Source organism: Neopelma chrysocephalum, unplaced genomic scaffold, assembly GCF_003984885.1.
Source record: "Neopelma chrysocephalum unplaced genomic scaffold, ASM398488v2 Primary Assembly neopelma1_75, whole genome shotgun sequence".
Classification (NCBI taxonomy): domain Eukaryota; kingdom Metazoa; phylum Chordata; class Aves; order Passeriformes; family Pipridae; genus Neopelma; species Neopelma chrysocephalum.
The window spans coordinates 14,403,206-14,428,154 of record NW_020897736.1 but is presented as its reverse complement, the minus strand read 5'-3'; the positions used below and the strand labels follow the sequence as shown (position 1 = coordinate 14,428,154).

Sequence of the window (24,949 nt, the reverse complement as noted above, 5' to 3'; positions counted from 1 at the left end):
TTGGGAGCTGAGTGATCCCAGGGTAACCCTTGGGAGCTGAGTGATCCTGGTGGGAGCTGGGGGAGCCCGCCAGGAGTGTCCATGGGGTGTGTGGGAGGGTGGCACCTTCCAGCACTGGGCTGGGGGCATCCCTCCAGGAAAGCAGCATTCCCAGTTAATTATTCCCACAGTTGTCAGCATGGTTGGTTGTTACAGTCCCAGTAGCTCAGTGGAGCTGGTGGTGGGTCTGGGTTGTTCCGGAGTGGGATGTGAGGATGGCGAAGGGAACACCACCAGCTTCGTGTGGGATGGGCAGAGAGCAGAGCAAGGACCCCCAGCCCTCTCTGGTGTCTCTGCCAGGGTTTCTCCTGGAGAAACTCAACACCCACCACTGTACCAGGAGTGGGAGGTGATGGCGAGGGCCACCAAAAACTGGATTTTCTGGGATCCAGCCCCCAGCAGCTGCTCCAAGGATGAGGAGTTGTGCCAGTGCTACGTTTTTATGAAGCCAGGGAAGTCCAGGGTGGTGCAGCACTGCTGGGGCTGGTCTGTGACACTCATCCCATGATGGGAAGGGGCCTCAAGTGTCCCAGGGCAGCAGGGATGTGTCCCCGTGCTGCTGTGCTTGAAGGTGCTTTTATTGCCTCTGTTGGGAGCTGCTGCTTCCACTTGGAGGAGTGGGAGGGGATGGGAATGGGATATATGGGAAGGGACGTGGAGGGGGGACAGGGAGGGGATGCACAGCACTGCTCCAGGAAGCCTCGAGCCATCCGTGGGAGGCTGTTTGGTGCTGACTGTTGGGTTTTCTTCTTCCTTTTTTTCAGACAGAAATTGCTAAAAGACTGAATACAATTTTAGCCCAGATCATGCCTTTTCTGTCACAAGAGGTAAGGAAGTTTTCAAACCCTGGGTGAGGAGTTGCTGCTTCTCTCGGGGGGGGTTTCCCCAGGCAGGCAGTGGGTGAGCCCCTCGTGGGTCCCTGGGGGTGTGGGGCTGAGTGAGAAATGGAGTTCAGATCCTCCATGTGCATTGGAAAACCCTTGGGATGGGGGAGAGCTGGGCCCTGTGAAGGGGTTTGGGGGTCTCCAAAAAGGCTGAGGGGCTTCTCCACCCTCCTTGCACCCCGTGGAGCTGGGAGGTGCTCCCGGGGATGAGCAAAATAGAGCCCAGCAGAGGGGTGAGCATCTCTGGAGGGGGGGTCCTGCCTCTGGGCTGGTCCCCCTGTGCCCAGCTCTGACCTGGCCCTGCCCCTCTGTCCCCGCAGCACCAACAGCAAGTGGCACAGGCTGTTGAACGTGCCAAGCAAGTGACAATGACGGAGTTGAATGCTATCATCGGGGTACGTGGACTTCCCAATCTGCCTCTCACCGTGTGTATACCCCTTTTATTCCTATCATTTACCATAACCAGAGGCAACCCTGCGCTCAGGAGGGATAAAGCAGGGCGGCTCACACCCCCCCAGCCATCCCATGGCCCCCCCAAATGACCAAAACTCCCCCAGTCTGGCATTGAGCGAGACAAGGGGTGGAATCTCCACCTCCTGGGTGGTGGTGCAGCTCCAGGAGCCTCCAGTGACCAAATTGGATGTTCTCCATGGCCTGGGCAGTGTTTGGGGTGCAGAGCAGGACCCAGCAGACCCCCTGAGCCCAGGCTTGTCTCTGCTGGGCTGTTGGTGTGGAATGTGCTGTGCCCTTGGCAGGGTTGTTGTCCCATGCATTGATGACCCGCTCCCGCTGGCCGGGTTCTCTCTCGCAGACCTCAGGGGGGGGGGTTAATTTGAGGATTAACCATTTTTATTGTTTCTTTAATTGATGTCACGGTCTCAGTCCTGCAGCAAACCTGCTCCTGACCCCGGGACATCGGTGTTCCCATCCAGCATCCCGGGCAGGTGGCTCCAGAGCTCCTCTGGCTTTGGGTCTTTGTTTTGCAGAAAATGCTCATTTTTAATGCCTTTTTTTTTATATAACTATTTGCACTTCTTAAGCTACAAGGATCTTTATAATTCTCTCCACTTAACCTGCTCTTCTCTACATTTTTCTCTATTTTGTGGGTAGCACCAAAGGTAGAATTGTGCTCCGGGCTCCTGCAGTCTCTTGGGATGAGGGAAGGTTCTGTAGCAGGTGGATCCCTGGTGGTGGGGTTGGTGGCTCTTGGGAGGTGGCCCAGGGACGGGAGCTGAGTTTTGGGGTGGCAGGCAGCACCATGGAGTGCTGGGAGGTGAGCAGAGACAGGGAGGAGGGAGCCCACAGCTTTGATGAGCTGCTTGGAGCCGCAGGCAGGAGCCCCCGGCAGCTGGAGGCAGATATTGGAATTCAATTAAGGTGAATGAGCAGGGCCCGTGACCCCCATTTCCGAGGTAATTGCTTCCTTGGATCAGAGCGAGTGCCTCCTGTCATTAAGCAGCCAGCCCAGCCGTTTAATCGCTTTCCTGACGAACTTTCAGCAGGAATTATGGGCATCTCCTCCCGCCGTGACTTGTTGGGGAGGGACACGGTGCTGGCAGGAGGCTGGTGGACAATTCCACATCTTTCCACGGCTTGGAGGGGAGGCCAGAGCTGTGGAGCTGGTTTGGGTGCTGTTTCTGTGCTCAGGTGCCCCTCAAGGCACAAAACCCCAACAGTTTTTGGGTTTTTCCTCCAAAAAAACTACACATACCAGTTTGTTATTGTAGGGTTGCTGCTGGCAGGAGGGTGGTGAGTGATTCCATGTCTTGTAGAGGAGGTTCCAGGCTCATCCCAGAGATTTGGAGGTGGTTTGGGTGGCGGGTCTGTGCTGCTGCACCTGCTCTGGTGCCCCTCAGACATCAAACCCAGAGGATTTTGGGTTCTTTTCTCTCCCCTCTGTGCATGGAGTGGTTTGTTATTGTAGGGCTGCTGCTGACAGGAAGGTGACGAGTGATTCCATGTCCTTCCATGCCTTGTAGAGGATGTTCCATGCTCATCCTGGAGATATGGAGCTCGGTCTGTGCCACTGCACCTGCTCAGGTGCCCCCGAGGCACCAAACCCAGAGGATTTGAGGTTCTTTTTCCTCCCCTCGTTGCACACAGGGGTTTGTTATTGTAGGGCTGCTCATGTGGACACATCCCTTGTGTTTGTTTGCTCTCCTCGGGTGGGTGAGGGCAGTGCTGGGGTGTGCACGGCCCCACCCCTGTGTCCCTGGGGATCCCGTGTCCCTGGGGATAGGTGGCCCTGCTGTCCCAACCCTCCCACCAAGGGAAGCCCTCCCAAACTGCCCCAGCACTCAGTGCAGGTGCTGCCTCACACAAAAACCCACCAAATCAGGAAAATCTTTTTTTTTCGCCCCTTTTGAGGTCAAGAACTGTTAATTTTATGCATCTAGGCCATTGTCTCACAGTTCCTCTGCTTCAGGCTTGTGTGAAATTGAGCCCTTGATTTGGTTATAGCTCTGGAAATGATTAGACTACTTTACTAAATTTAACGCAAGTGGTGAACTTAAGTGGTGAACCATTAAATCGGTGAACAAAGGCATGAAGCATGATGTACATAATCCAATTAAAGCCACTCCATGGACCAGATATTCCTTGCCAGCTTTCTCCTAAATTTATAACCTCTTCATATCCTCCCCATCTTTGGCTGGCACGTGCTGAGGGGACCCCAGGAGGAAGGAGACCTCTCGGTGCCTGTGCGTCCCCGTCGGCTCCCGCTGTCACCTCGGGTTGGGTTTGCCGGGTCTTTATCCACTGCAGGCTGCTGTCCTGGGATATGTGGGGACAGGGATCCGTTCTGGGGTCCTGCCAGCAGATGAGGAGCCCCAGGGCAGCGTCCTGAGCAGGTCTGAGCTTGTGGTTCAGCTGGGGAGGCGTTGGGAGGGTCCCTGGTTCTGAAAGGCTGCTCCAGGTCCTTGTGCTGTGTCACTCGTTGACCAGGACCTTGATCCCTGTCCTGTCCCTGCCATCAGCACCCAGCCGTGGGTGCTGGGGAGTTTTTGGGAGCCCAAAGAACTCCTGTATTCCATTCCTGGGATATTTGCAGCAAGCCCTCACACGGTGTGTTTTTAAAAACAACCTTTTCCAGGGTTGGAATAAGGGCCGGGGAGGGAAGTTGGGCTTTCCAGCAGAGGACACCGAGCGAGCACCACCCCTGTGCCGACTCCACGGGGCTTCCAGGATGTTATTCCTGAGGGATGTGCATCGACTGCTCTGTGGGCTGACAAAGAAACACGGCCATGGAGTCCCAGGCGGGCTTTGTGGCACTCTATGGAGTCTCCAGGATGTTATTCCCGAGGGATGTGCATCGGACACGGTGGAGTGGCGCGAATGGGAAGGACGGCGGAGGGATCTGGGAGCGGAGCCTGGGGATCCTCCAGCATCACCCGGGGATGTGCACTGGGCTTGTTGGCTCATCCTCTTCTCCTTGCCCTGGGGGTGATCCAGCTGAGACATTCTCCTTCAGCAGTGGAGATGGAGCTCTGCAGCCCTGAGGTGGGATCTTGGCTACTCCATGGAGCTGTAGTGCTGGATGGAGGGACAAGGCTTCCCACCAGTGAGGACTTCCCACGTGGATTCTGCTCACTGGTTCCTGCTGCCAGAGGGAGGAAAACACCTTTCAGTGTTATTTTGGGCCACAGTGGGATGTTGTGTCCTGACCTTGGTTTCCACGCCCCCCTGGAGTGGGGCTGCTGTGAGGGGCTGTTCCCGCAGCTCACGGAGCCCTTGGATGGATTTATTTGTTGACAGCCTAAAGAAAAGGAAGAAAAACCAGTTTCCTGCTGTGCTGGAGGGTGAGGCTCCGGATGCTGAGTCTCCTGCTCGGGATGGTGCTGTGTCACTGTGGTGGAGCTGTGTTGTCCCCTGGGGCTGTGCCGGGGCTGTGGTCCCCATCGTCACCCCGGGAATGGAGTGTTGCTGCCTGGATCCAGGATTTCCACGGGACCACATCCCTTTTTTGGGGCTCCTGGGTGAAAAGCTGCTGGGATGAGTTAAGCCATGCAGATGTTTAAGGTGGAGGTTGGAGGTTGCTGAGGATAAAACGTTGGATCTCTGTGTATTCCGGCCCTGCAGGGATGGGCACCACTGGAGAGCCTGCAGGAGAGGAATGTGCTGTGCTGGAAAACCATCTGGGACCATTATCTGGGTGATGTTCTCAAACAATGGCCAGCCCTGCCTCTTGCTTCAATGGGTGGAAATCACATGGAATTGGGATTGTGAGGAGCCTCATTGATTTCAGGAAGATCTGAGGATCTGTTCCACTTGCTTTGCTGTTGGAGGGGTGATCTCGGCACGTGTGTGTGGCAGGAGATGGAGTTACTGAGGAAATCACCCCTCGTGGTGCTCCCTCACCCCGCCAGCTCTCCTTGGAGGACACTCCTGGAATGGTGATCCTGAGGATGTTTCCTGTCCTTGCCCTGTGGATGGAGCAGCCTAGGAGAAGCTTCCAGCTCCTGCTTTTTGAGGGCACAGTGATTTATGCTTTTCCTATACCAGAGGCCTAATTGCCTTCTCCATTTGGCTTCTGCCCCAGCCGGGACCTCGGTGCTGCCTGGAAGAAGCTGTTTGGAGATAATGCAGCTCCTGCCTTCGGCTCCGACCCTGGATCTCATTCTGGCCGAGGATTTCCCTCTCCATCACAGCCCTGGGAAGGCTCCCACCTCCCCTGCCCCCAGTGAGGGGCTGCTCTATCCTGCTGTGCCTGGAGTTTGACAGCCAGGCCCACCTTCTGCTGCCCCAGGACGGGTCCCTCCGTGGGCAGTGGGTCGGAGCTGTTCCCATGAAAACCTGGCCTTGGTGTGGGAAAACTTCCCAAAGAATCCTGGGATGGTTTGGCTTGGAAAAGACGTTAAAGCTTATCCAGTTCCACACCTTCTGTAGACCAGGCCATGTCCAGCCTGGCCTTGGACACTTCCAGGGATGTGGGACACCTGGGTGTGTTTTCCTCCAGTTCTGCTGGAAATGTCTGTGATGGAACTGCTGGAATCATGGAGTGCTCTGTACCTGGGGATGTTTTTGGTGTATTCCTGGTGGTGTCCCTGGAACTGGGCCGGGTGGCAGCAGGTCCTGCTGTTTCCTTGTGCCCTTTGGGTGCCCTGGGCAGGACACAGGTCGGTGCTTGGTGACACTGAGGAGAAATCCTGAGCCGAGGTGGTTGTGGGGATCTGGAGGAGTCAGGAAGACTCCACTGCAGCTCAGGTGTCCCCTTCCCAGCTCCTGATTCCTGCTGCTGTCCAACTGTGTCTTCACTGGGAGCTATGGGGTGCTGCTCGAGGGGGGCTGTGGGTGCAGGCAGGAGGGTCCCAGAGAGGAGTGCCAGCTCCAAGACCCTCCTGGCTGGACCAGGGGTGTCCTGGGAGCGGAGGAGCTGCAGGAGGGGGGGCCTGGGGATTCCTGGAAGCAGCTCCACGGATTTCAGCAGGTTTTCTTCCAAGTTTGTGTTTGAAATAGGATCGCTGGGGATGTGTTTGGTTTTCCTTTTCTCTCCCCAGAGCTGTAGTTCAGCTTTTTGCAGCTGTAATGGAGCAGGGAATCGATCCCCATGGCTGGATGAGTGTGTGCTGGGATGGCTGGGACTCAGGGCTCCCAAAAAGCCCCTGGGAGCAGCTGGGAGCTGGGCTGCAGCTCCCTGTGTGTGTGCCAGGGAATGTGGGGGTGATGCCCAGCCCTGTGGTGGAGTTGAGGGGATCCCTCCATGATTTATCCAGTACAAGGGACAGCCAGTGATGTCGGAAGGGGTCTGGAGCACAGGATGGTGGGATGGGATGGGATGGGATGGGGGCACTAAGTGGGCATTTTCTTCTCCCCTTCAAACACCTTAAAGCTGGTCCTGAGTAAATTAGCAAAACTTGCTTTCCTGAGGTGTCTGGGAGGATCCTGGCTGCTGGAATTTTCTCTCTCTGGCTGGTTTAGCCTCTGCACTCTGGCCAGGGCCACTCTCTGCCTCCTGGGTGGGATTCCTGTATTTTATTTTTTGCTTTTACCTGCTGAAAACCCCAAACTAACCAGGTCTGCAGCAATGCCGTGTTCCTGTGACTGAGGGACGATCCCAGGGCGGGCGTGCCACGTGTGCCCTCCTGACATGGGCATCGTGCCTGGGCACCCTCTGTCCGTCCTGCTAACGGGGCTTCTCCTTCCAGGTGTCCCAGCGGGGCGGCTCCCGGGGCATCACCCCGGGACACCGGGAATGTCCCTTCCCGGCACCGCTCGGTGCCCCCAGTGCCCCTCCCCGGCTCACTGGTGCTTTCATTGCAGCAGCAGCAGCTCCAGGCCCAGCACCTCTCCCACGCCGCCCACGGGCCCCCGGTCCAGCTGCCGCTGCATCCCTCGGGGCTCCAGCCGCCGGGAATTCCGCCGGTCACTGGTACCAGCTCAGGGCTGCTGGCCCTCGGAGCCCTGGGCAGCCAGGCCCACCTTGCTGTCAAGGATGAGAAGAACCACCATGACCTGGACCACAGAGGTGAGAGCGAGGGGCCATGGGGCTGCTCCTCTCTGCATCCACTGGTGCTGGAGCTCATGGAATCGTCCTGGAATGGCGTGGGTGGGAAGGGAGTTTAAAATCCGGTCTCACTCCCTGCCATGGGCAGGGACACCTCCCACTAGCCCAGGTTGCTCCAAGCCCCGTCCAACCTGGCCTTGGACACTTCCAGGGATCCAGGGGCAGCCACAGCTTCTCTGGGCAACCTGTGCCAGGGCCTCACCACCCTCACAGACAGGAATTCCTTCCCAAAATCTCCTCTAACCCTGCCCTCTGGCAGTGGGAAGCCATTCCCTGTGTCCTGTCCCTCCATCCCTTGTCCCAAGTCCCTCTCCAGCTCTCCTGGGGCCCCCTTAGGCTCTGGAAGGGGCTCTCAGGTCTCCCTGGAGCCTTCTCTTCTCCAGGGAAACCCCCCCAGCTCTCCCAGCCTGGCTCCAGAGCAGAGGGGCTCCAGCCCTTGGAGCATTTCCGTGGCCTCCTGGGCTCGCTCCAGCAGCTCCATGTCCTTCTGATTGTGGGGGCAGCACCCTGACCCACATACAGCTCTGCTCCCGCCTCCCCACCCCTCTGGACTGTGGGCTTCAGGCCATGGGATTGTGCTTTTAGGGATGCAGTTTTCCCTAAATGATGCTCAACCTTTGTTGAAGTCTCGCTGCAGTTCAGTGGTGCCTCAGTGGGGAAGCAGCCTTCCTCCTCCTCCTCCTCCTCTGTTCACCCCCAAACTCAGGGTTTTTTCTAATTATTAGTGATCAGACAGCTTTTTAGAAGATTAAATGATGTGTGATTCCAGGTGCAAACGAGAGCAGCGTTCAGTATTTTCCTGGCAAATCCCCTTGTCCCCAAACACGGAAGGATTTGGGATATTTCCCCCTCATTCCCATTTGCAGGGCAGGTACCAACAGCCTCTCTGAGCTGTTGGGCTCTGCTGGGGGATTGGGGATGTTTTTCCTCCCTGAGAAAACAGCGAGACAAAATTATCCAAAGCAATTTATCCAGTTACGTTCCTTTTCCTGCTTGGATTCAGATTGCCAGGAGATCCCAGGGAAAATGGGGCTGTTGGGCACAGATTAATGGCTAAACCATGTTAACGGGACTGTCAGAGGTTGTGACTTCGGGGACAAGCACCAGAGGCTGCTGCCATTCCCTTTGGATTCGGGGCATTTCCGGCTGTGTTTTGCCAAATAAATCACACAGACAAAAGGAAAGGGGCGGGAGGCAGCAGGGGCTGGATGAACAGGGGGATTTTGAAGCCAGAGAGAGCCCAGATAGGGTTTGAGTTAAGAGCATGAGGAGCTTCTTGGTTTATTTTCTGGTTTAAGACTTAATTCTAACTTGCTTTATTTCTCTGTCTCCTCTTTATTTTGGCTGTGACCTCACCTCTGCCCCGGCATCTCCTGACAGAGCGAGACTCAAGTGCAGTAAGTCCCATTGCCTCCTTTTCCCCCCCAGTTTTTGGTGGCTCCATGGTTTTGTTTTCTTTATCCCTTTAAAACCCATTTTGTAGGTGGGAGCTCCGGGGCTGCCCTTTGCTCAGGTCTTATTAAATAATAAAAACCAGGCAGTGCAAAGCTCCCACCCCGCCTGGAAGAGTTGTGCTGGGATGAGTGGGTTCTCCTGGTTCTGAGGTCTGGGTTAAATCTCTTTGCTTGTGGCAGAGCCTCGTGGTTCGGTTTTGAGTGAGCCCAGTCAGCTCCAAACTCCTTTGAGTGACTGGGACAGCTGTTTTATTCCTGATCCCTCTCCCGTTGTCTTGGGTCATCTCAGCTGCTGGGGTGGTTTGGTAATTACACCACGTTAAGTCAGACTTGGAGGGTCTAGCAGTTCCCAAACCACCTGAATCCCTGGATTTTGGAGGGCACTGGTGCCTCTCCATGTCCCTGATGCCTCAGGGTGGGTTCTGGTTTCCCTGGAGCAGGAATGGGGAGGCAGTGAGGATATGGAGGGGGGAGCTGCCCTCCCCATGCAGTGGGGCCCAACTGGACCCCTCAACCCTGGTGTACCACTGGCTCAGGGAAATGAGACATCAGAAGGAATTTCTCCACAAGGTGTGACCCTTGGGAATGGTCCTGTGCAGGGCCAGGAGTTGGACTCCCATGATCCCTGTGGGTCCCTCCCAACTCAGCATATTCTGGGATTCATGGAAAGGGCTGTGAAGCCTTGGAATGGGAGCTGGTGGAGTCCCCACCCCCGGAGGTGTCCAAGGAAGGTCTGGCCATGGCACTGAGTGCTGTGGGCTGGGGGACAAGGTGGGCGCCGGGCACAGGGTGGACTCAGTGATCCCGGAGGTCTTTCCCAACCCCAGCGATTCCGTGTGAAAAGCTGCCAGGACAAAGCCCGGCTGAGCCGTGGCTTTGCAGCGATTTCCTGCCATCCCCGAGCCCACAAATGGGCCTTTTGAGAGCCGGGGGCGGGCGGGAAGGAAAGTGCTATTTAAGGGGGGAGAGGGGAATTGGGCATCATTAACCCGCTCCTCGGGCGGGCAGGGGGCCGTCGGAGGTGGGAAGGTTCCCGATCCATAAGCCCGGAGCCGGGGTGTTCCCGGGGGAGGTTTAATGCGCCGTAATCAGCGTTAGTCATTCATATTTTCCCCAGCCTTTGCCTGTGCAATAAAAAATATTTAGTTCCTTGGCGCCGGGCCAGCGGCGGCGCTGAATGGATCGATGCCTCTAAATGCTTGACATGATTCTCCGGGAGCTGCGAGGGTTTTCAGCATGACTGCCTGGGAAGAAAGAGCTCGGTGTTATCCAAAGCTGCTTACTGGGGACCGAGGAGAAACATGAACTGCTTTAGTTCTCCCTTTCAGCTGGGGAAGAAAGGCAGGCACAGCAGCTTAGGGAGCGTTGCTGCTTAGCGGGGCTGGCAGGCTCGGGGAGGGATGGGGGGTTTCTCCTGCTGCTCCCAGGAACTGAGGGGATGTGGGGAAGGGGCTGTGCCGTGGGGGGATGTGGGATCAGGGCCGGGCGTCTTCTGGCGCTCGCGAGGTGGTTTTGTGCTGCCATTTTTGCTCCCAGCATTCAAAGGGCTTTCCCGGGAATGTCGGCGTCTCCCAGGCTTTGCTGCTTGAAGCAGAGACAGAAGCCCCCACAGGCTCTGGGCTCTGCTGCTCCTGGTCACGTGGGTTTTCTGGGATATTTTGTGGATGTCCTTTGGCTCAGCTGCTGGTGCCAGAGCCAGGATGCAGCAGTTCCTTTGTTCCTTCTGGATGAGACCTCCCAGCTCTGCCAGTGCCAGAGGAAGCACCCATGGGCTCTGGGGCTTTCCTGGGAATGCTGGATCTCCTGGGCTTCACTGCTTGAAGCAAGGACAGAAGTCCCCTTGAGCAGGGCATCCCTGTGGACCCTGGGCTGTGGTGCTCCTGGTCACGTGGGTTTTCCTGGATGTTTTTTGGATGCCCCTTGGCTTGGCAGAGCTCAGCTGCTGATGTTGGGAATGGGATGCAGCGGTTCCTTTGCTCCTCCTGGATGAGGCCCCCCAGCTCTGCTGATGCCCATCCATGGTGCCACCCCTTGTGCAAAGTCCTTGCCCTACCCCAGGCTGGGATGAAGCTCCTGTTCTCCCATGGGGAGCACAGGATGAGGGAGATGGGGCTGATTTTAGGGAGCACAGCTTTGCCCCACTCTGCCCTCACCAGTTTCCACTGGTGAATCCCAGTGATGACTGGGAACTGCTGGAATTTCCTATATCTCCCTCCCAGCATTTGCCTTTTTAGCAACAACCACCTCCTCCATTTTTTCCTGCTGTGCTTTTGCAGTGAAGGGGTTCAGGTGTCCATGAGCAGCCTCACAGCATTCCCAGGGCTCACAGTGAGGGCGGTGTCCGATCCTGTCACCTGGATCCTGTTCCCTGCTCCCTTGTGTGGTGGGAGCCACGGGGTCTCACCCCGCTGCTGGGACAGGGCTGTACTTGGCACCTTCTAAGCTGCTGCTGCTCATAAAGTCCTAATTCCTTCTGTTTCCAACTTCAAAGCTTCTTGTGGCATTGCAGAATAATTCCGTGTCGCCCTCGGAGAGCCTGAGAGCCAGCGAGAAGCACCGGAGCTCCACGGATTACAGCATCGACTCCAAGAAGCGGAAAGCGGAGGAGAAGGACAGCATGAGCCGATATGTGAGTGACAGGGGACACTGGGAGCCCCAGGGACACGACCAGGCAGGACCCGGGGTGGGAGGCAGCGTGGTTGGGGAACGTTTTCCAGGTATGGTATGGGTCACAGAACCATGGAATCAGTTAGGTTGGAAAAGCCCCCTGAGACAATCAAGTCCAGCTGTCCCCCAGCACAGCCAGAGCCACCACTAACAATGTCCCCAAGTGCCACATCCACATGGCTTTTAAATCCCTCTGGGGATGGGGACTCCACTGCTGCCCTGGGCAACCTGTTCCAATGCCTGACCACCCTTTCAGGGAAGAAATTTTCCCTGATATCCCCCCTAAGTGTCCTGGTGCTGTGGAGGGATGGTTCAGCTCCTCAGGGGGGTGCCCCCACCCCAGTTTTTGGGGCTCTCTGCGGGGTGTGACTGGCTTTGTGTTCCAGGACAGCGATGGTGACAAGAGCGATGACCTGGTGGTCGACGTCTCCAACGAGGTGAGTCCTTGTGGGTGGATCTGCCCCTCTGCCCGTGCCACTGGGGGGGGTTTGGAGGTGATGCCTTAGGGGCCTCCTGGAGTGGAGGAGTGGGAGGGAGCCGCAGGGGACTCCAAGGCTTTCTCCTGCCCCACAGGATCCCGCCACCCCCCGGGTCAGCCCGGCCCACTCGCCCCCGGAGAATGGCCTGGACAAAGCCCGCGGGCTGAAGAAGGGGGACGCTCCCAACAGCCCGGCCTCGGTCGCCTCCTCCAGCAGCACTCCCTCCTCCAAGACTAAAGACCTGGGCCACGTACGTCCCGCACCCTGCCGGGGCTCGCTGGGGGCTGGGGGTGCCGGCGCTCCAACCTCACCCCTTGTTTTCCATCCCTTCTCCCCCAGAACGACAAGTCGTCGACGCCCGGGCTCAAGTCGAACACTCCGACGCCGCGGAACGACGCACCCACCCCGGGCACCAGCAGCACCCCGGGGCTGCGGCCCATGCCCGGCAAGCCCACCGGCATGGACCCCCTGGGTGGGTACCAGCCCGGCTCCAGCTCATCCCCATCCATGGGAAACAGCAGCCTGGGGGGGGATCAGGTTTATGGGGGGGCCTAATCCAGGTCTGGCTGGGGTGGTCCCTGTGTGTCAGAGGTGGGGTGAGGAGGGAGGCCCAGCCCCTTGCATCTCTGGGATGAGAGGATGTCTGGACATGAGGTGGGATTAGCTCGGTTGGTCAGAGTGGGGTGCTGGTAATGGGAAGATTGTGGCTTCAATCCCTGCACGGGGCATTCACTGAAGAGTTGGGCTTGATGATTCTCGTGGGTCCCTTCCAACTCAGAATATTCTGTGATCTGTGGCGTGGCTTCAAGCTGTGCCAGGGAAGGCCCGGGTTGAAAAACAGCAGAATTTCTTCATTAGAAGGGGCTGCCCAGGGAGGTGGTGGAGTCCCCGTCCCTGGAGGTGTTCAGGGAATGATTGGACATGGCACTCAGTGCTCTGGGCTGGGGGGGCAAGGCAGTGATGGGTCACAGGTTGGACTCGGTGACCTCAGGGGTCTTTCCCCCCATGGCTGACCCTGCGGACTCGGCCGCGCTCCCCGCCCTGACCGTGTCCCGTCCCTCCCGCAGCCTCGGCCCTGCGCACGCCCATCTCCATCGCAGGCTCCTACGCCGCCCCCTTCGCCATGATGGGGCACCACGAGATGAACGGGTCCCTCACCAGCCCCGGCGCCTACGCGGGGCTGCACAACCTCCCCCCGCAGATGAGCGCAGCCGCCGCCGCCGCTGCCGCCTACGGCCGGTCACCAATGGTGAGCTTTGGAGCTGTACGTAGCACTTTTAGCTCCTTTTCTCGCCGGTGGGGAGGGCTGGGGAGGGTTTGGGGGGGACTCCCCTAGCTCAGCTGGGAAATCGAGGCTCCTTCTCCTCAAAACGAGCCGTCTTTTTTATCAGCTGCCGTTAAAGGGGGCTGGGGGTGGAGATGCCTCCCCGTGGGGGAATAATGTGCATGTGCTCCTGCATTGGGGTTCTTCTATCCAGTTACTCAGTCCCCTTCTCATTACTCTCGATAAATTCTTGGTCCCATGTTGTAAGGCAAAACAAGTCAAACCAAGAAGTAAAACGTTGCCATTAATGCAGAGATGGGGGTTTCTGCAGCCGGAGTGCTGAGCACGACTTGGCTGCTCCTGTCCCTGGGGATTTGGGAACAGCACGGGGAGGGGGAGCATATCCCACCCTGCTCCTCGCAGCCCCAAAACCTTTGGCTAATTCCTCAGTTTTCCCCTTTCTGCTGGGGGAATAATACAATTAGCTCTTGAGCAGCAAGGGAAAAGAGGAAGCTGCTCAGTGTCCTGTGGGCTCATGGTTGGGAAGGTGTTTGGTGTGCTCAGCTCGTGTCTGGCCTCACCCGTGTCCGTATGTCTCTCGGCAGGTTGGTTTTGATCCACACCCACCCATGCGAGCCCCTGGCCTGCCCTCCAGCCTGGCTTCCATCCCCGGGGGGAAACCGTAAGCCCCTTTTTGTTTTTTTTTATGGATTTGGGGGGGGATCAGTGCGGGCGGGAGGGAGACAAATCCTTCACCCAGGGCTGGGTTCAGCCAAGCCCCCGGTCGGGGCACAGCGTGGCAGCCGGACTGCAAAGCCACCCGCTGCCCCTCTGGGCTGACCCCCCTCTGCCCTCCCATGGCAGAGCCTACTCGTTCCACGTGAGCGCCGACGGGCAGATGCAGCCGGTGCCGTTCCCCCACGACGCGCTGGCGGGGCCCGGCATCCCCCGGCACGCGCGGCAGATCAACACGCTGAGCCATGGCGAGGTGGTGTGCGCCGTCACCATCAGCAACCCCACCCGGCACGTCTACACCGGCGGCAAGGGCTGCGTCAAGATCTGGGACATCAGCCAGCCCGGCAGCAAGAGCCCCATCTCCCAGCTCGACTGCCTGGTAAGGGGCTGGGGGGGCCGCAGCAGCGTCCTGGTGAGACGTGGGGGGGGTCCTGCTGGGCCCAGGTGTGTGTGACCCCTCCTTCCCCCACCTCTAATGCCATTAATCATCTTCTCCCCATTGACATGAACATCTCTTCCCAACGTTGCCATCTATTTTTCCTCTTCTCCCCCCATTACCATCCCTTTCCTCTTCCCTGTTACCATTTGTACCCTCATTACCATCTTTTTCCTCTTCCCTCCCATTTCCTCTTCCCATCGCATCTTTGTCCCTCTTTAACGTCTCTTTTCCTCTTCCCCCTTTAACGTCTCTTTTCCTCTTTCCCCCTTTAACGTCTCTTTTCCTCTTCCCCCTTAATGTCTCTTTTCCTCTTCCCCCTTTAACATCTCTTTTCCTCTTCCCCCTTTAACGTCTCTTTTCCCCTGTCATCCTCCCTTTCCTCTTCTCCCTACCACCATCTCTTTTTCCTCTTTTCTCGTTGCCCTCCCTTTTCCTCCTCACCCCCTTAAACGTACCTTTCCTCTTCCCCATTAACATCTCTTTCCTTTTCCCCTCTCCCCCCATGAACACCTGCTCCCCTTTCCCCCCCAGAACAGGGATAACTACATCCGCTCCTGCAAGCTGCTCCCGGACGGCCGCACGCTGATCGTGGGGGGCGAGGCCAGCACGCTGACCATCTGGGACCTGGCGTCGCCCACGCCCCGCATCAAGGCCGAGCTCACCTCCTCGGCCCCCGCCTGCTACGCCCTGGCCATCAGCCCCGACGCCAAAGTCTGCTTCTCCTGCTGCAGCGACGGCAACATCGCCGTGTGGGACCTGCACAACCAGACCCTCGTCAGGTGAGCGGGGTCTGCTCGGGCTCGGGGCCTTCCTGGGTGTGCTCTGCTGGGAGGAGCTCGGAGATCCTGGAATGGTTTGGGTTGGAAGGGACCTTAAAGCTCATGTCAGTCCACTCCCCTGCCGTGGGCAGGGACACCTTCCACTAGCCCAGGTTGCTCCAAGCCACATCCAGCCTGGCCTTGGACACTTCCAGGGATGGGGCAGCCACAGTTGATATGGAATGATGGCAGGAACGCTCTCTTGGTGCTGCACCATCCATCTTGTGGTGCTCATCTTTAAGCAAGCCCAGTACACTTCATGCTGCAGCTCCTCAGCAAGGGATCCTCCTGGATGGATTTCCAGGCGTGTTTGCTGTGGATAAGCCTCACAAATGATGTCCGAGCACCTTGAACCGACCTCCGTGCTTTTCCCAGCGTTCCCCTTGCAGATTTCCATATTTTTTTCTGGTTCAAAGGCAATTCCAAGGCCACACAGACGGTGCCAGCTGCATAGACATCTCCCACGATGGTACGAAGTTGTGGACGGGGGGCCTGGACAACACGGTGCGTTCCTGGGACCTGCGGGAAGGGCGGCAGCTCCAGCAGCACGACTTCACCTCCCAGGTAACGGGCTGGGGACGGCCTGGCCCTGCCATGCAGAGACCCCACGGAGGGGTTTATCCCTCCATGGAGAGCAGGGCAGCTTGTTTGGCAGCTGGATCATGTGGGGCTGTGGGAGGGGGCTTTTCCTGCTGGGAAAATGGCCCTGTTGGCCCTGAGCGTGGCTGTTCCTGCTGTGTTTGGTGGAACCCAGGAGTGTCGGAGGCAGTAGGAGCTGTGGGGCTCCCTGGATCTGGTTTCAGCTTCTCTGTCTTTATTTCTCCATCCCTGCACAGTCAGGCTGCCGTTAGGAAGGCAGAGCTTCCCATGGGATGGCTGTGGATGCAACAGGTTTCTGTGGGTGCCCTGTGGGTGGGGTGGCTGCAGGGATCAGGATCCTGCCTCCTCCAGCAGACCCTCCCATGGCCCTGATCCAGAGGGGCAAAGCTGGGATCTCAATTCCATTTGGCAAGTGCAGCAGCATCTAGGGGGCTGGAGCCATCCCGGCATTCACAGCTCACGTGGCTGCTCCAAACACATGCATGTGCCTCTCCAAACCTGCTGTACCAGTCTGGGGCTGCCCAGCAACCTCCACCCTTGCCATAAATCCCAGAGTGGCTGGATTGGAAGGGACCTTGAAGCCCCTCTAGTTCCAACCCTCCCTGGGGGGCTGTGGGCAGAGCTGGCATCCCCTGAGCATCCCCGTGTCCCGCTTTTTGCTGCAGATCTTCTCCCTGGGGTACTGCCCGACGGGCGAGTGGCTGGCAGTGGGCATGGAGAGCAGCAACGTGGAGGTGCTGCACCACACCAAGCCTGACAAGTACCAGCTGCACCTCCACGAGAGCTGCGTCCTCTCCCTCAAGTTCGCCTACTGCGGTGAGCGGCTCCTGCCCGGAGCTTGGTCCATCCGGGGGTGGGTGGGGATCATGGAATGGTTGGGCTTGGGAGGGACCTTAATAAACATCCAGTCCCACCCCTTGCCATGGGCAGGGACACCTTCCACTAGACCAGGTTGCTCCAAGCCCTGTCCAGCCTGGCCTGGAACACTTCCAGGGATGGGAAGCAGGGATGCCCACGAGGAAGGGATGGTGCGTGGAACGGTGGTGGGGGGCTGAACAAGGATGTTTCCAGTAGGATACGTCCCATGGATGGTGCATTTGGGGGGTATCTCCATAAAACCACCCCAGTTGTGGTTGCCGATCGCCACGTGGCATCGTGGGAGGTGGGAAGCAGCACCTGCCCCGGGTGACTGGAGGGATGTATCCCAAGGGAGAGGGACTGGACAAGCTTCTCTGGGGAATCTCCAGATTTTCCCATTTCTCCAAAATGGCCACTTTCTAAGGTCAAACAGCCAGAAGCCTGTGGGGCAGGGAGAGGTTGGCCCCAGGATCTGTCTGTAGGGGTGGCAATGGCAGTGTTTATTTGACTACTGACACCGTGTTTTCTGGGAACAGGGAAATGGTTTGTGAGCACTGGGAAAGACAACCTGCTCAACGCCTGGAGGACGCCCTACGGAGCGAGCATCTTCCAGGTAGGAGCCTCTTGGGAAGGGCAAGGAATGAGGACTACACCCAGACCCCCTCTTGGCGTGATGCCTGGGGCTGCCAGCCCTGGAGAGAGGGAGGATCCTCTTGGGGTGGCCGGGTGGGTGCCCAGCCTGTGGAATGTGGTGATGCCACCAGCATGGAATGGCGCTTGGCGAGCCAGGGAAACCAAACTGATGGATGCTCTCCCCTCCTCTTCCTCCTTTTCCCAGTCCAAGGAATCCTCGTCCGTCTTAAGTTGTGACATTTCAGCGGATGACAAGTACATCGTCACGGGCTCTGGTGACAAGAAGGCCACAGTCTACGAGGTCATCTACTGAGCGTGGAGTTTCTGGGAGGGCTGGCAGCTCCCGGCCCCGCAGGACTCGGGAAGCAGCGGGGGATGCCACGGGGTGGCCCAGGGACCGTGCCCGCTCCGAGGGGGCTCTGCCCGGCGTCCGCCACACACGGATTTATTTGGAGATCTGCGACTCTGGCACACGTTGGAGCCCCAAACGGATGTTTCTCTTTGGTTTTTTAGGGTCGTGGGGTTTCTTTTGATTTTTTTTTTTAATTTTTTTTTTTTTTGGTTTTCCGGTTCTTTCCGTCTGCGCTTTTGGTGGCACTATAAAGGACTCCTTTTTTTATCGTGACTTTTTTTTTTGTTTGTTTTGTGCAGCCTTGCATAAGACTTGTGAAAAGTGTAAATACCGGACTAGTAAATAGCGTTGAAGGGGGGGGGTCCCTCCCGGTACACTAGTTGTGTATTTTTCGTCTGCTGTAATTGTATTCCACTGATGGTTTTGGTGGTGGCAATTTTATTATGGGTTTTTTTGGGTTGGTTTTTTTTTTGTTTGGTTTTTGTTTTGGGTTTTTTTTTTCCTCCCTGCCCCCTCTGGAAGCGTCCGTGGGGACGTGACTTTGCCGTGCAGGCTGAGTGGAGCTGTCCAGTGGTGCAAAGTTGTCCCTCCTGTCGTCCCCGTGCGTCGTTGGGTGTGTTAGTGATGGTGGGAACGCCGCTGGAATCCCGGGAGCGCTCGGATATCCTCAGCTGCTGACGGGACATCAACACAGTCACCTGGTTGGGTTTGGATTTTTTTTGGGTTGGTTTTTTTTTGGTTTTTTTTTTTTTATATATGGATTTATCCTTATTTTTTTCCGTGCTTGGATGTTTGAAGCAAAAGGGGAAGCCCACGCTGCGGGACCGTCTGCGCAAAGCCCTTCTTGGTCTTCGGACAGAAGCAATGAGGAGTGATTTCAAAGAAAGCTTAGAAAATTCAGCTCAGGGAGCCACGAAAGATAAAGCAACTTATGTGTTTTGTATTCAAATGAAAGTAAAGAATTAGAATTGATAACCTTTAAAGAAAAAAAAAGAAAAAGAAAAAATACAGGTTTTTTTTTTTTGGTTGGTTTTTTTTTTTGGTTTTGGTTTTTTGTTTTTGTTTTTTTTTTAAGAAGCAAAAAGTTTACTAACAAGTAGGGTTTGTGTGTGGTTGGGGGGGGCCGGGGCTGGTTGTGGTCCTGTGGGCTTTATGGTCTTGTGTCTTCTGGTCTTTTGGAGCAATCCCCTCCCCCCACAGGCCTGTGTCAGCCTTTTGTACTAAAGGGTTAAAAAAAGGACAGAAAAAAAAAAAAAGGACAAAAAAAAAAAAGACCTAACGGGCAAATAAAAGTATTTGTGTAGCAGAAGTGCTCACCCTGTATTGTAGCATATGGAAGAGGATTTTTATACGACATTTTTATGGATTATTTTTTGCGATTTGAATCTGGTCCAAAATTAATAATGATTAGGGTTATGGGGAGAATGGTTTGGAGAGGGGGGAGAGGAGGATGGAGAGTTGGTACCTGGCATTGCATCCCTCTGAGGAGCCTCTCTCCCAGCCCTGCAGCTGCTCCAGGTGTGGACAGTTGAGCTGGGGTTGGAAGGAGGAGAGAGATCTCATGGGAAATCATTATTTTTCCCATCAAAATAAGAGGTTTTTGAGATTTTTAGCCCTTTTCAAAGTAAAAATAAGGGAAGGACCCAGGCACAGGGTGTGTGTGGTGTGTGGGATCAGTTTTGGGCACTGATGATCCAGCAAAGGAAAAACCAAGTTCTTTAAAGCTGCGTTTAGGGCAAGTGATTTTAGGGTGGTTTGGCTCAGATTAATGACTCTGAAGGTGCCCCCGGTGCCAACAGGAGCGGTTCAGTGATGCCCCAGGTGTGTTTTGGGGCTCAGGTTGATCCTGGGGCTGGTTGGGATCTGTGGGGGCGGCTCTGTCCATTCCTCTGTGCCCCCAAACCTGGGCACAGCATCCCCTCGCCGTGGCCTTCGGAGCATCCCCGTCTGCACAGATGGGATGTGTTGGAAAGGCTTGGGGGGCTCTGACCTCCTCCCAGGGCAAAACCCTCCAGCAGTGGGGTCACCCCCAGCTTTGTGTCCCCCAGAGTCACTGGTTTGCAGGTCGGTGCTTGGTTTTCCTCCCCGAAATAACAAGAATAAAATCCAGGAACTGCATGTACCGGAGCTGGCCGAGCGTTCCGGAGTCAGGCTCTCAACTTTACACCAAAGTATGTAGCAGAATCTGTACAGCTGTTAATAACTACCACTGGTTTTTGTAAAAAAGGGCGAAAAAGAGAAAAAAAAAAAAGAATAAAAAGTAAATGTACTGAAGCTCAACCGAAAGCAAAGTGTCTCTAAACCCTCTGATCCCTGAAATCCTGCACTGAGGGGTTGATAAAAGCACAAGAAGGTGTTGGGGGGCTGGGGGGCACAGGGCCCTCCTCATCCATGGGGTGATGATGGAGGTCGGATGGAGGAAGAGCTGAGCTCAGGATTGATGGGAGAAGCCCCCTGGATCCCCAGCCCTTGGCATCTTCCCCCTCACCAGCTGCCAAGGGATGGGCTCCACCTTGGGCACCCCTCACACACCCCAACCCCCATCCTTCCCTTTTCCATCCCAAAGGCATCACCAGCAGCTTTGTTTCTGCTCCTGTCAGGACCTGGGGATGCGGGGAAAGGGTTGGGAAGGGGGCACCCAGCACCCAGGGGGTGCCCAAGGGACTGGGTCGGGTGGCTCCCAATCCACGGGCTGTGTGCCCTGGCATTCCTGTGCTCCAGCCCGGGCACCCCTGACAGAGACAAAGCACTTTCCTTGAACTAGGACATATGTAGGGTCCTCCGGGGGCTCCCGTGATGTATTGGACATGACAGGGCCTGCTGCGAGGGAGAAATAAAAAGCAGGAGCAGCACTCTGCCCGCTTGGCTTCCTGATAATGTGCAGTGGGAGAGGGTTAGGAGTGCATTTCAATCTGATTTTAAGCTGGATGGAACGAGGGGCTTACACAGGGGATCATTAAAAGATCAAAATCGCAGGCAATCCTTTGTTGGAAGATTTGGATTCCCGGCGCAGGGGAGCGGAAGGGACCCGGCCCGGCCCCCCCCGCGCCGCCCCCTCGGCACCTGAGCGGCTCCAGCTTCGCCTTTCAACAGTTCCCAGCAAACTGTTGCCCTTTGCAGTTCATTTGGTTGGGCTCCAGCCTCTCCAAGTGCTGAGGGAGGAGGTGCTGGAGCCGGGCGTGCTCTCTCCCGTTCCCATTTATGCCCAACAGCTGGACTTTTAAAGTATCCCGAGCCCCCACACTAATTTTTTTTTAAATTATACATTCATAAGGGCCTTTTTTAATGTGCTTTTAGTCAGGCTTGGATGGTGCTGTGACACATTGGCGTGTGATGGCAGAGACGTCACGCAGCAGCTGGAAAATCCAGTGGGAGTTACTGCGGGATCCCCCCAGGATCCCAAGGATGTGCAGGTTGCCCATGGCCTGGCATCCCGGCAAACGGCACCTTTTGGGGGGCATTGCCCACTTTTTATCAGTGATTTCCTTCTGTGAGCATCGTGTTCCTGCAAGGAAGGGATCCTGTGGAGGTGGGGAGGGATTTGATTCCAGAAGATGCTGAGCATCAGAACTGAGCCGTGACCCTTTTGGGGTCCCCCTGTAACCTTTCTCCTTCTGAGTGTCCCCTGCAGCCCTCACCCTTTTGGGGTCCCCCTGTCCCTGCCACCCTTCCCGGTGCTCCTGCCGTTGCTCCTGGCTGCTTTCCCACAGTGATGCCCATCCTGGAGCCTGAGCTGAGGCCCAAGGTCCCACAGGGAGGGTGCAGTGGCTGGGTGCAGGTCACCAGGTGCAGGTCACCACCCCGTCACCCCCGAGCTGGGCACTGCTCCCCTTCTCCCTCCCGACTCTCGGGGTGCAGCCGGTCCATGATCCTTGGGGAAATGGGAATTCCCAGTTCCCAGTGCAAGGCCTGGGCTGGGGGACAGCCCTGTGCTGGGGATACCACAGGGCTCCTGTGCCACTGGTGGGGGGCACGTGTGTCCCCTGCCCCGTGGTGACCCCCGGGGATGTTGTCCCCAAGGAGGCTGCCTTGAAAAGCTGCTTCTGCCACAGTCTCTGCTCCCTGAAGGGCAGCGCTGGGAAACAGGCAGAGCTGTGCCACGTGTGCTGTGCCCTGTGTGCTGTGCCACGCTGTGTGCTCTGTGCCGGGTCATGCCATGCTGTGCCATGTTGTACCATGCCCTGTGTGCTGTGCCATGTGTGCCAGTCTGTGCTGTTCTGTGCCATTCCGTGCCATGTCATGCTGTGCCATGTGTGCCATGCTCTGTGTGCCATGCTCTATGTGCTGTGCCACGTGTGCCATTCCGTGCTCTTCCGTGCCATTCTGTGCCACATCGTGCTGTGCCATGTGTGCCATTCCATGCTCTGTGCCATTCTGTGCCACGTCATGCTGTGTCATGCCCTGTGTGCTGTGCCATGTGTGCCATTCCATGCTGTTCCGTGCCATGTCGTGCTGTGCCATGCCACATGTGCCACGCCACTCACGCATGCTGATTTGTTCCATGCCTTTCTGTGCCATGCCGTGCCATGCTGTGTGTGCCACACTGTGCCATGCCATGCCATGCCGTACCAAGCCTTGCCCACCCCAGCAGTGCTGCAAGCCACACCGGGCTGTGCCCCAGGCACATCCATGTGCTTTGCCCTCCGTTCTCGCTCCGTTATCCCGGGCTCTGTGCCCGGCTTGGGGAGCAGCTCACCCCTGGGGGTGTACAGGGCATCTCCCCCCGAGCGAGGCACTCCGGGAGCCCTTTCCCACCCCTTCCCATCCATCGCCCTCCCGCTGCCGCGGCACCCAATCGGTTGCCGGGCTGGGAACACCATCCCCGGGCTGGGAACAGATGGCAGGAGGAGGCTCGGGGACACCATCAGCTGTTGTTATCGCTGGCTGATGACACGGAGTGTAAATTCTGTTGGCACTACTCCCTTCGTCTGTTCTGCCTCTGCATCCCACCAGTTTTAATTACTGTAATTGAGTTATAATGAATGATTGTGCGCTGCCATTGTCTGTAATGTGGCAGGGAGGCTCCGGTGCCGAACGCACTCCAGCTAACGACGAGCCCCTCCTCGCGCTTTGTTTATCTGGTTGAAGGGTGTCATCACTTCAAATGGCACAGATAAAACAGCAGCAGAGTGGCTGCCTTTAGATGTTTATCGTTTTTCTCTTCTCAGGCGCTGGTGCTTCACTGAATCCCAGTGGAAAACTGCAGAAAGAGATAAAAACTAATTTGGCTTAATCCCTCTTGGAAAAAAAACCAACCAACAACCGGAGCCAACGCAAAAAGCAGAACAGCACAACAGCAAAAAAATCAAACCCTGTGGAGCTTTTTCACGCTGAAAAAATCATTAGTGGGGTTGGCACATGGTGCCCGTGGCAGGAGGGGGGCAGGAGCCATTCCAGAGGGGGCTAGTGGCACTGGGGGCTTGGGACAAGGGATGGAGGGACAGGATGCAGGGAATGGCTTCCCACTGCCAGAGGGCAGGGAGAGATGGGATACTGGGGAGAAATCCTTGGCTGGGAGGGTGGGGAGGCCCTGGCACAGGTTGCCCAGAGAAGCTGTGGCTGCCCCTGGATCCCTGGAAGTGTCCAAGGCCAGGTTGGACGGGGCTTGGAGCAACCTGGGCTGGTGGAAGGTGTCCCTGCCCATGGCAGGGGGTGGGATGGGATGGGCTTTAAGGTCCCTTCCAATCCAAACCATTCCAGCATTCGATGATCCACCTACCACAAATCCCACTGCTTCCCTGGATTCCTCTCCCTGTCAGTCCCACTCCCATCCCCAGGGCTGCCCCCACCAGCCCCTGATGCTCCAGGGTCTTGTCCCATGGCCAAACCTGCTCGGGGAGGGGCTCTATCTGCTTTAAATCCTCACCTCCATGACCCACCAAAGCAGGATGAGCCTCCCCACATCCTGCTGAGCCCGGAGCATCCCTGATCTCTGCCTGGGAAAAAACACTCTGGAATGGCCCATCCAGGATTCAGGACTGGTGGGGTAATTGTGGTGTGGTTTTGGGGGGGTCCCTCCTGGGGGTCCCTCCCTCAGACAGCCTTGTGTGTGTGTATGCACCCGCTCTTGCAGCCCCGTTATCGTTTCCCCCATCTCCTCCCCGAGGGGCTTCTGGGGGTTTCTGGCTTTTATGTGCAACAATAAAAACTTTCATTGTAGCAAAACATTGGCTGGTCAAAATTAGCCTCGTTAATTCCAGGGAATTGTTTCATCTCAGCTCAACAGCAATAATGAATCTTTTTTTTTTTTAAAACAAGATGAATTGGTGAACAGCCAACTTCCTCCGGGGTAATTCCTGCCTGGTGTTGATCCCGCTGGAATTTACCTTGGGGAAAAAAAAAAAAAAAAAGAAAAAAAAAAGAGGGGGCGAATAAAATAAAAAGAGGAGAAAAAAAGGCAAGGTTTGAACGGCTCAAACGCTGCTTTTCATAACAACATGTTATTTAGCTCAGCCATTTACTGACAGCGCACAGATGGAGCCAAGGCTTTTACACAACACGCTCCCACAACACTCCCCTCCCGAGCCAGCTCCAGCCGAAAAGGAAAACTGGGAGCACACAGGAGCCTTGTTATCCCTGTGGAAGCCAAGGGGCACCAGGTTGCCTCGAAAAATTCCCCCCAGCTTGGCCTCTGCCCCGGAAATCAGGAGAAAAAACTCCTGTGCCATGTATTGGGTGGGATCCTGGGGAACCCTGTGGAGCTGAGCCCCTTGGACACAGTCTGGGGTCCCTGGATTTCCAGGATAGGTCCTGGTTTGTCCCAGGGGCTGAGCAGTTTTTGTTCATCAGAAAAGACACAAACCTGATCAAAGCACTGCTGGGACTGGAGGTGTTTTAGTGAGAGTTTTGAGATTTTTATGCTTTAATGAGGTTTTTCCTGCATTTTCGGGCCAGGAGAGCATCCGGTGGCCACCTCACTTGAGGTATTGGTGGCAGAGGTGGTGGCATGTCCCCTTTTCTTCCCCTTGGGGGGCCCTGGAAGGGGCTTTCAGCTCTCCCTGGATCCTTCTCCTCTCCAGGTGAACCCCCCCAGCTCTCCCAGCCTGGCTCCAGAGGGGCTCCAGCCCTGGAGCAGCTCCGTGGCCTCCTCTGGACTCTCTCCAGCAGCTCCACATCCTCCTGGAGAAACACAAACCTCCTTAAAGCTGGGGAGTGTGAGGTGGGCTGGGGGACAGGGACACTGGAGACCCTGGGGGGGGTGTGGCAGCATGGGCAGCACCTCGTG

At 56.5% G+C, this 24,949-nt stretch overlaps 1 protein-coding gene across 6 annotated transcripts in view; it reads left to right on the top strand.

Moving 5' to 3' along the window:
* Nucleotides 1-18,983, top strand: part of TLE3 (TLE family member 3, transcriptional corepressor) — a 28,044-nt gene extending 9,061 nt beyond the window's left edge. Inside the window, exons 5-20 of one of the 6 annotated variants that reach the window (XM_027688431.1) lie at nucleotides 804-866; nucleotides 1,244-1,318; nucleotides 7,185-7,386; nucleotides 8,806-8,822; nucleotides 11,389-11,508; nucleotides 11,933-11,983; nucleotides 12,120-12,275; nucleotides 12,365-12,497; nucleotides 13,093-13,274; nucleotides 13,895-13,971; nucleotides 14,154-14,403; nucleotides 14,995-15,242; nucleotides 15,698-15,845; nucleotides 16,547-16,697; nucleotides 17,276-17,352; nucleotides 17,578-18,983. In XM_027688431.1, the coding sequence (XP_027544232.1) occupies nucleotides 804-866; nucleotides 1,244-1,318; nucleotides 7,185-7,386; nucleotides 8,806-8,822; nucleotides 11,389-11,508; nucleotides 11,933-11,983; nucleotides 12,120-12,275; nucleotides 12,365-12,497; nucleotides 13,093-13,274; nucleotides 13,895-13,971; nucleotides 14,154-14,403; nucleotides 14,995-15,242; nucleotides 15,698-15,845; nucleotides 16,547-16,697; nucleotides 17,276-17,352; nucleotides 17,578-17,685 (2,058 nt within the window). In that variant the 3' untranslated portion in view covers nucleotides 17,686-18,983. Of the gene's footprint in view, nucleotides 1-803; nucleotides 867-1,243; nucleotides 1,349-7,181; nucleotides 7,387-8,805; nucleotides 8,823-11,388; nucleotides 11,509-11,932; nucleotides 11,984-12,119; nucleotides 12,276-12,364; nucleotides 12,498-13,092; nucleotides 13,290-13,894; nucleotides 13,972-14,153; nucleotides 14,404-14,994; nucleotides 15,243-15,697; nucleotides 15,846-16,546; nucleotides 16,698-17,275; nucleotides 17,353-17,577 lie in introns of all 6 variants that reach the window. The other 5 variants (XM_027688429.1, XM_027688430.1, XM_027688428.1 and 2 more) reach the window with 5 other exon arrangements.
* Nucleotides 18,984-24,949: the final 5,966 nt, after the last annotated feature.